Genomic DNA, 10254 nt, shown 5'->3' on the forward strand with positions numbered 1-10254 from the left:
CCGCAAGAAGAGCCGCGGCAGATCGTTCCTGCAGGAGATGCTCTCGCCGGATGGCCCCGATCGGAAGAGGAGCCGCACCAAGTCGATCCTGCAGGAGATATCGTCGCTCGTGACGCAGGACGAAGCGCTGCGAGAGGCGATCGTGGAAGCGAGTGACGAGGTCGGATTCGGCACGCTGCCGTCGCCGCCGCGACGCCGCGCTGCGTCGCACGACGCCGGCAACCACGTCAAGGTCGACGTCAACGATGAGACGGTCATCGTCGACGCGATGGAGATGCAATCACAGAGGTTGTAGGTCGAACTTTCGCGATCGATCGGCAATATCGTGCAATCACGCTAGGGCAGGGGTTCTTAACCTGTGGTCCATGGACCCCTTTGGGATCCGTGGATGGGCTTCAGGGGGGTCCGTGAACCAGGCGCAATTTTGTGGTTATGTGCTTATGTGCATTTTTCTGGAGAGGGGTTCGTAGCTCTCTCCAGATACTCAAAGGGGTCCATGACTTAAAAAAGGTAAAGAATCGAACCACTGCGCTAAGGGCTCACGCACCCACCAGCCATTAGACAACCCGCTGCATTAGATTCAGCAGGTGTTACCCAGGCTGTGAGGTGGGCACGTAATGACTGCACTCTGCATCTCGGATTTTACAGTTTAAACTTAAATCTCTATTCGGCGCTAGAGAGCTGAAACATATTCGTGCACGAAAAATGAGACAATGGCTTGATAAAATAAACTAGCGTTAAATGGCTTAATTACCTGTAGTTAGTATAGTCTTACTTCCTATAATTGTATATATTTCATATACTAGTTTCAAACCCTGCTCTGGACAACAAAGATATCATTATAGCATTTATGAATCAAGCAGTTTCCCACTTATAAAGCACCTAAATGTGTAATACCATGAACACACGCGCGCACGCGCGTGCATGCGTGCGTGCATGCGTGCGTGTGTATATTTTGTAGATATGTTCATGATAATGCCTATTGGAAATACCTGGATATTCGTGTTATACAAGGCATATGCGATGGGTATATCTACACTCAGTTTACAGTAGTTATAGCTAGCACCAACAACAACAATTCTGCTAGTACGTACATTCTTAGCTCAGCCATAAACGCTCGACAATAAAGTGTTCACATACTAAATTGCAATCAAACTGAACTTTGTCTCTGTGGTGTAGCAATTTCAAGGAGCATCACTGGTACGTTTATTACATCTAGAGTTCCGGTGATGCCATAGCCTAGCCCACACAGTAGAGCTCATAGGGTCTATGTCTCCCTGGGTACTGCCGGAACGTACCCTGAACGTACGCTGGTAACTATCTGATATGGTTAGGGTTAGGGTTAGGGAGTAGGCGTAAGCGACTCCCTAGACTCGTTAGTGGAGTAGGCGAAGTACGGTCTGGCATATTAGAAGTTACCAGGGTACGTTCCGGCAGTACCCAGGGAGATCGACATAGACCCGACGAGCCACAGTAGAGGGAATTGTGACTAGCGAGTCAACACTAATGCCGATATCCAACAGAAAACAGACGGTGACATAAATCTTCAGATAACACAGATACTAAAAGTGATGGAACATGGGACTATAGATAGACTGGGATGGCAACAGTGTTGGAAATGGCAGCCTGTCCCTCAACTTAGCACTGGTAACTTTTAAACAAGACTGGCCTATTTATATGGATTTTACCATAGGTTATATAGTAGAAATAACAAGTGCCGCGGAGCGACAGCGCTCATCTAACGTCTACTGCGGTGACTCTGTGGTGGAGTGGTGGGATTCTAGTAAACCCTGTTAGTCCCAAATGTGTTCACATACACGCCTAAACAGTGGAATGCACAGGGATGGTATCAGGAACCTTCTCAAAGGAATGTTCGTTGGGATCGTTATGAAAGTTGCCACGAGATGGCGCGTACGTTTAAGTGTCTTCAGATTAAAGATGGAAGCTCTCATCGTACGTAGTAGCAACAACTATTTGCAAGACAGAATAGGTAAGCACTCATCCATTTACCTACGCAAGCCTACAGGCTGCAAATTGCAATAGAGAGCTGCCACCTGTAACCAATTAACGCAGGCAAAAACTACACAGTACTATCACCAACACATGCACTGGCAGTAGCCACTGGCAGTGGCATACGTTACATGTAACATACTGACAGTACAGAATGCCATAGAAATTATACGATTTAAGGAACATAAACCTTCTTTAACCAAATTTAGCTTTTGAAATTTCACTGTGACATTGTAGCCTCATACATCCAGGCATGTATAGATTCTACTAGCAAACCCGGCAGTCAAATTCTTTTTAACAGACAGTCAACAAATCCATGTTTAACCCTCCTCTTGAGGGTCAAAAGGTTATCTGACACTTACTCTTCGCATGTCAGCAGAAAGTAGATTTCATGGTCCTTTCAACAATGCCATAAAAATACTAGGTCACCGCTGAAACAAAAAAGTTTTTCAATCGCTCCGTCAGACCATGTCCTCATAAAATGTCTAAAATCTGCCCTGTGCCCATTGAACTTTGACCTGTGACCTCCAATTTCGGCACAGTGATGGCTTTTCCTACCATGATGCTATACACCAACTATCACGAGCCTAGGTCGAGCCGTTTAGATTTGTGCCGCAATTCTGCATTTCCTCCCTATACCTTAAGTTAAGGAGTGAATGTTCCCCCTTCTTTTACACCTCTTGACCTTTGACCTTTGACCCCCAGCTTCGACATCCCAACTCGTTTTGACGATCCCCCCCCAATGTGCCAAATATCGTGACCGTACGTCGAGCGGTTAAGATTTGTGCCCAACTGTTGACAGACGGACGGACGGACGGACGGACGGACGATCATGTGATTCTACAAGCTGCATCTGACCATGTCAGATGAGCTAAAAATATTTGGAATCAGTACTGGCTGGGTTTTCAAATTTATTTCTGAGACTACGATTATTTCCAAGTTGTAACGATGGTAGTAAAAAATATCAACCAAAGTGAGAACAAGCACTATATTTAAAATATAATACATTAGACCAATTCACATAAAAACATTATAAGTATTGCCTTTTGTTACAGGTGCTAACTCTACAGTGCACAATTTAAAACATTTAAAAAAAGGATACTTTTCATCTAAAGTAATCACTTTGCTCCATGGATTTGTATGTAAACTGTTCCACTTGAAAAGCTGTATGATTCCGCTCTCCAATCCTACAGCCACCAGATACCTGCAGATAAACCTAGGATTATAGTGGTCATCACTCATTAGAGCTGAAGGGGTCGTTGTCGTATATAATATGTAGTACCCGAGGTGTCGGCGAGCATGTCGCCTACGCCTACTCCCTAACCCTAACCCTAACCATATCAGATAGTTACCTCGGGTACATATTATACGCCATTATACGACAACGACCCTTCGTGCCTCATTAGGTAATACTATGAAGCAGAACCAACGTGTTTTACCTGATCAGTGCATCAAAGAATCTAGAGCACAAAGATTCTGTGTGCTAAGTCGAGGCCATCTTCGCATTTCAATTAATAATTCGTAACTATAATTCATGTTATATGTTTGTATTATTTTACTCATAATTCGTTCATATTATGATAACGAGTTTATATTGTGTTAATTTATGTTATAGTTATTTACGATTCCATCCGTTGTATTTCTAGACGTTTGCCAATATCGGTTTTACAATCTGTCAAATCTTCACCAGGGGGGGGCTTGCCTAGAAATGTGTGGAATTTTTTTAAACATTTTTATACTTGTAGACTGGCTAGAATGTGGGCCACAATGCTTTTGCAAGAAATATACTTACTCTCCACTCGAGCAAAGAACGAAAGGCATGTCAATAGCTGTTATGGAATCGTCTAGTTGCAGGGGGTCGGGGCATGCTTGGACAATACCAAGACAACTGTCTTTCCTTTGTTCCTGTGTCACCTGCCACATCACGACCTGTTTCAACAGCACAAGAGGTTACCATTATGTATAGTTCAAGTCTAAAAACGTATAGAAGTAATCACGTGACTAGAAGTGTATCACGACTAAACATTTTGATGGACAAGGAAGCATTTTATGCACACCACGAAACCTTTTGTATGCTGATATATTAAGCTACAAAGTACAGTGGAACCCCGAGTTGACGCGAATTCGGATATAACGCAATGAGTCGTTGGACCCCTAGCTTTTTTTGCTCTTATATAGCCACGTATATATAACCCCGATTTAGTGCGACCCCGCTTTTCTCGCAATGACATTTTATGGACCCAAACCATCACATTATAATGGGACTATACTGTATAACATGCTGCTGTAAGCTGGTGTAGGTATAGAAGGTACAATGTTGCTCTGATTGATGGCTAACTAATAACTTGACAGTAAACGTTTTCCATAGGGAAAAACCTACGGACATTAGTGAGTGTGGCAAATCTACACAGGTATTGCTTATACTAACAGTAATGATCGACTTTATGGTAGCCATAAATTGGGATAGCAAGCATTTATGATCCGTAATTCAGGTGCGACTTGCCCAATGGCAAGCATAATATCAAGAGTACATGATAATCGAGATGTGCTCTATTATGTACTCTTGATAATATCCATACCCAGCACCCCAAAAGTTTGCTCATGCCAAATACACTGGCGAACCATGATTCCACGGTAATGCCACAAGGTTTACAATTTAAACAAGATAAGGACAGCACTTACCATGGGCGTAAATCCCGGGGGGGATGGGGGGATGCATCCCCCCCGCTCTTGAAGGAGGGGGGATGGCCTGTACAAATATCCCCCCCTGAGATTCAAAAAAAAAACTCCTTCCTCCGTGCCCCACTTGAAAGTTCAGCTAATTATGATAATTTGGAGACATGGGCAGACCTAAATCATTTCAATTACTGCAGGGGCGTGTACAGGGGGGGGAGGGGTCCAGGGGGTCCGGACCCCCTCCCTGCTCGCGCAGAAAACGCATCTGAGGGGGTCTAATTTCAAAAATTTTCTGGGGGAGGGCCCCCCAGACCCCCCCTTCGCGTGATCATCCCCCCACTCCTCGGTACGGATTTACGCCCCTGGCACTTACAGGTTCATCGCAAGGTAATGGCCTAATGCACAGAATCGACAGAGAAACACCCATACATGGCGATACAGCTATTATCTCCTTCCATCGCAACTAGTTTTTAGGTACCATATTGTATACGAGATTGAAGTTTTATAGATAACCTACGATTAAAATGTTAAGCCCCTGGAAAACCAATGATTCACTGAAATCAGGCCATTTGTTAATGTTAGCAGTGTGTTTAAGTAATGTTATGTGTTTACCCTACCTTCTTATCTCTGGAAGCAGTTGCAAAGTGCTTGTTATCATGCGACCATGCACAAGCCCAGATAATTCTAGAATGTATTCCTGTTTTCTTGTCAGAGTAGCCTACTCTTTCAAACTGCAACCCTACACAAAGCAGGACGCCATGTTTGTTAAACGTCTGACTTACGTACATGGAACTACACACATATATGTGAACAAAATCAACTAGTATATCCGAGAAAAAATGTTTGGTTTATATATTAAGGTGCCACCAGTGTGAAGAGTTACTTACACATGAAAATCGAACAGGATATACTATTAAGGAGAATGTTATCTCAGGCTAGCAATGCACTCATGAACTACCTTGCTCTGACTGTGTTCTCTTGAACAGTGACCAGGTCCTGTCACGTGAAACACTCAGAAGATACCTGTCATCTGGTGAGAAAGCAAGCTGCGTCACTGTGAGCTGGTGCGACCGAAGCTGACACATCTGTCGCCATGACGACGTGTCCCACAGTATCACTGCCGCGTGCTCTGGCTTGGATGCCTGCAACGTTAACAGATGACGTGGAAATGAAAAAATATGCTGATTACTAGATATAATTACTATTATATTATTATAATTATTACCATTACCGTCATTATTATTTTTATTATCGGGAAGGATTAAGTCGGTTATACATAATTGACAGGGAGTACTGTATCAATGCCGCGTGCTCTGGCTTGGATGCCTGCAACGTTAACAGATGACGTGGAAATGAAAAAATATGCACAATATATAATATAATTACTATTATATTAAATCTGAAAGAGTAATAACCACGTGATTGAATGAGTGTATATACGCGTCACGGAAAAAAGGCGTGCTATTTCACTAAAACATGCAACGTCAGCTCAGGGTCATTTTGGCATTTGATTAATATGCATATCGACATATCTTCATTAAGTACTCCCGGTATAATCATTACAGCTATCAGCAATGGGAAGTGACTTCCCCTATACTGTGCAAGTCAGTCCCTCTGTATTCTCTCAAGTAACTGTGCAGGCTTACTGCTAGCCAGTCAGCGTCACAAAACATTCTCGGTGACGCCGGTTTTCGAGGATCCACTTACAGTGTCGACACGGAATTGAAAATGTATACGAGAAAAAATACCCTGACCGAAAGCAATCGCATGGTGTTGGATGCTGAAATCCATCTTTCTGCCCTTGGACCATCGCTCACTTAGACACCTTTATTTCCACTACAAACACCCAGTGTATAGCTTGACCGATAGATTCTGCTAAGTCAATCGGCCAAGCAACGAGGCCAATACAAATAATACGCGCACGACCAAAGACTCGGCGCTGATATTGATGATCAGCAACTATTCCATAAATTGAGAAAAAAAAGATTTTGATAACACGATCACAAAATGGCAACAACTCGACCTCGAAAAAACAAACATACATTCGCATTCCGGTAATTAAATCCCGGTTTTCTCTCCCGACATCGCGAGGGTCAGAGAGTCATCGATCGACAGCGACTCGTCTAACTGTGACGCACTCAGCGCGTCCACCACGCGTTTACGTACGATGTGCTGACCCTCTCACTCACAGCTCACGTGTGAATGCTGCGAGACATCAGCAGTAGATGAAAGTACTCTCATCTAGATTGGTACATCTCGCGTGACTTCCCATAGACGTACAAGCAAGATGACGGGCACACCGACTCTGTGGGAGAAACCCGACTGACCGAGGTGAGCAACAACATGTTAAACTGCGCTTGGTGATTACCCCCGTCGCATACGCAACGTGCCGAGACGGTAAAACAGCTCGAACAAAAGAACGTTCGCAGTGTTGGCGACGTGCCAGGTTACCCCCTGCGAGTGAACGCCACAGCACACTCACTTTACTCAATCCTCACACACTTCTTTCGCGCCTCACGTGCTGCACAGATAAGTGCATGACCACGACACACTATTATCTATAGTAATAGCACATCGTGGTTATGCATCCCCCTCGGTTGCTCTGCACGGTGAGATGTCGTACGTAAATAACAACCTTGCTGCTATGTGGCCATTGAATACACGAAGTACGAATGCACACGGAGCCAACACCAGCACGGACCTACAGCAAAGCTTACCCATAATTACCACTCTATCAATTCCAACCCATTCAGAAAGATGCGAGTCACCTATTCTGGTACGTGAGGGGCTGAGTTTGTAATACGAAATATCGTGATTAAAAAATGTATGAATGCTACACGTTTCTTTCCGGAATGCTGAAAAACTAGTGGATTAACATAGCTCAGTGATGTGAGGAGCATGGTGTCGAAAGGAGAGCTTGCTACTGCCTACCTCTTGCACTACTGTAAAGGAACGTGTCTGCATGTATTTCACTTTCACCCTAGGATTGCCTTTTAGCTTTAATCTTCGCCTTACAACTCAACCTACGCACGCAGCAACGAAATGCAACATTCGCCGGGTTCCCTTCATCTTGTGAAAATGCATGCTTTCATTTCCAATCTTGGAAAAAGCTCCGTAGCTCTCACGTTTAAGATATTCGAGTCTATCAGCACGTGGCAGGCTTCCGATCAATTTCGTGATAAATTTAGGGAAACCATACCACATAGATCCAGCAAACACCTGCAGTTATCTCCGGATATTTGGCTCAGCGCAAGTATGTGGAATTATTTATCCGCGTCAACGTGCTACAAACCAAAGACCATTGTCCCTGCAAACGTGCTACAAACCAAACGCCATACTCCCTGCAAACGTGCTACAGACCAAAGATCATAATCTCTGGCAATGCGCTACAAACCTAAGACCGTAGTCCTTGCAAACGTGCTACGAACCAAATGCCATACTCCCTGCCAACATGCTACACACTAAAGATCATAGTCCCTGTCAATGTGCTACAAACCGAAAACCGTAGTCCTTGTCAACGTGCTCCAAACCGAAGACCGTAGTCCTATCCCTGCCAACGTTCTACAAACCGCAGATCATACTCCCTGCAAACGTGTTACAGACTAAAGAGTATAGCCCCTGTCATTGTGCTACAAACCAGAAACCGCAGTTACTTGCAGCCAGGCAACAGGCAACTATGACGATGCCCTATGTCACGAACCGAAAACCCAAAATTTTGTACATGATAACAGAGCTTGACCTACCAACGGGTTCAAATGCAGCTCTTTTTCCCTACACACACGCACACACGCACTCCTCTCATGCACTCCTACCTATATTTTGATTTCGTCGATGGCGTGAGGCAACGTGCGCCCCCCTCGACAGGCACTTAAACCCTGTAAACGACTTCCCGACTAAATTACAGACACGACAACGACACGAGAGTAACAGTTAAGGTGCAATATTATCAATATCATCAACGTCCCCCTTTTGGTTAAGCTTATCTCTCGGCTGCCGCCTCCCGCGAAAACGGCACTCGACACGATTAACCAGCAAAATGGCGAGCAAGCGACCAACCACGACTGCGCGATTTGCACTTTTTCTCTCAATGCGAAAACTGAAGCTAAACGTTCAGGAGGTATATATTGACTAAATGCTAGACGTGGCCGCGTGACCCAGCCGTGCACATGGGGATGGATTAGTACCCTACGACAGGACGTCAAGTAGCGCGAGAGAAAATCCGGATGAGGAAAACGCCAGCGAAATAGGAAAATTCGCCGCCACTCAGAACACAATGTCAAACACAAACATCGCACGACTCTGGTAGGCCTGCGATTCCTGGCCTCTACGTTCACTGCAGTTCTTGAAAATTAATATTATTCGAACAGAGATTATTCGCATAGAGGTGCGTTTGTATGCTGTTTTCACGTTAAGACAGGTTTGTTACGTGTTGTCTGACGAAAATAAGCACCTCGTGACTTAGCCGAATTAAAGTCATGGCAAATAACTTTACACAGTAGATGATCCTGGACAACTTAGGACACGGAACTCTGACAGACTGCAAAAATCCTTACATTTGCTACATCTAATATTTTTGAAATCGAATGCGTTGATAATAGAGAAAGCTTGCTAGCGAATTGCGGGAGCGTTAACTTGACGGCCTGCACCTACCCAAACTAGTCCTACTACCCAAACTAGAAATCTAGTCCTACGATGCTTTCATTAAAGAGCAGCAGCTACAGCTATCACCGGTAATGGTCAACGATGTGCCCACTTGTTTTCATCTGCACATACATATTCCATGACGTACAGCAGCAGGAAAAACGGCCTCATTTGTTTCGTATCGTCGTTCGTATAACATGATTCGATCCGACTGCTGTGGGGCCGCGCCGCGGAGCCCTGCGCTGACTCGACGACAAACGCACACCTCGTCATGACGACGCTGCCACCCAGAGGTTGCCAACCATCCCAATTTTTTTTATGAAAAAACAAAAAACAAAAAGAAAACGAAGAAACCGCACGCCAAAGATTCGCAAACAGCCCCCACCCCGTCCCCCCCAACGAAAAAATCCCCGTGCCCTCGCCGCGCGTCCGACCGATCGCGCGCTACCTTTACGACCCCCTCCTTCCCCCCCCGCCGTCGTCGTTGCCGGGGCGACGCTCACATTCCGAGCGTGCCGCGGTCGCCGTGGTAAGAGAACTGCTGGAAGTAGGGGGCGTCGGTGCTCTCCTCGACAATGGCGTTCAGCGGTCCGCCGGTGTGACGCGGCGGCGTCAGGTCGACCGAGTCGCCGGTGAACTCAGCGTCGAAGTAACGCGTGTCCGTCTCCGAGGTCACCTGCGGCTTGAAGGGAGGCGTCACCTGCGGGGATAGATGGAGAGAAGGTAGTGTGTGTGCGTGTGTGTGTGTGTGTGTGTGTGTGCGTGTGTGTGTGTGTGCAGGGAATAATTTTCCCGGTATCGCATCGCAATTCGCGATGTATTTTCAGCCATTTGCTACGCATATTTTTTTATGAATCGCAGTTGTGCGATGCAGCCCATGCGAGATGTAAACGGAAACATACATGTTTACAATTTACTTTTATTCTC

At 45.3% G+C, this 10254-nt stretch overlaps 1 protein-coding gene across 1 annotated transcript in view; it reads right to left on the reverse strand.

Moving 5' to 3' along the window:
- Positions 1-3798: 3798 nt before the first annotated feature.
- LOC106806426 (elongator complex protein 2-like) overlaps positions 3799-10254 on the reverse strand; it is an 18019-nt gene continuing 11563 nt past the window's right edge. Inside the window, exons 21-25 of the mRNA XM_014808354.1 lie at positions 9831-10027; positions 7979-8027; positions 5645-5828; positions 5304-5425; positions 3799-3939 (exon numbers count right to left, since the gene is read on the reverse strand). Coding sequence (XP_014663840.1) covers positions 3799-3939; positions 5304-5425; positions 5645-5828; positions 7979-8027; positions 9831-10027 — 693 coding nt within the window. The remainder of the gene's footprint in view (positions 3940-5303; positions 5426-5644; positions 5829-7978; positions 8028-9830; positions 10028-10254) is intronic.

Source organism: Priapulus caudatus, unplaced genomic scaffold, assembly GCF_000485595.1.
Source record: "Priapulus caudatus unplaced genomic scaffold, Priapulus_caudatus-5.0.1 Scaffold160, whole genome shotgun sequence".
In the NCBI taxonomy this organism is placed as follows: domain Eukaryota; kingdom Metazoa; phylum Priapulida; class Priapulimorpha; order Priapulimorphida; family Priapulidae; genus Priapulus; species Priapulus caudatus.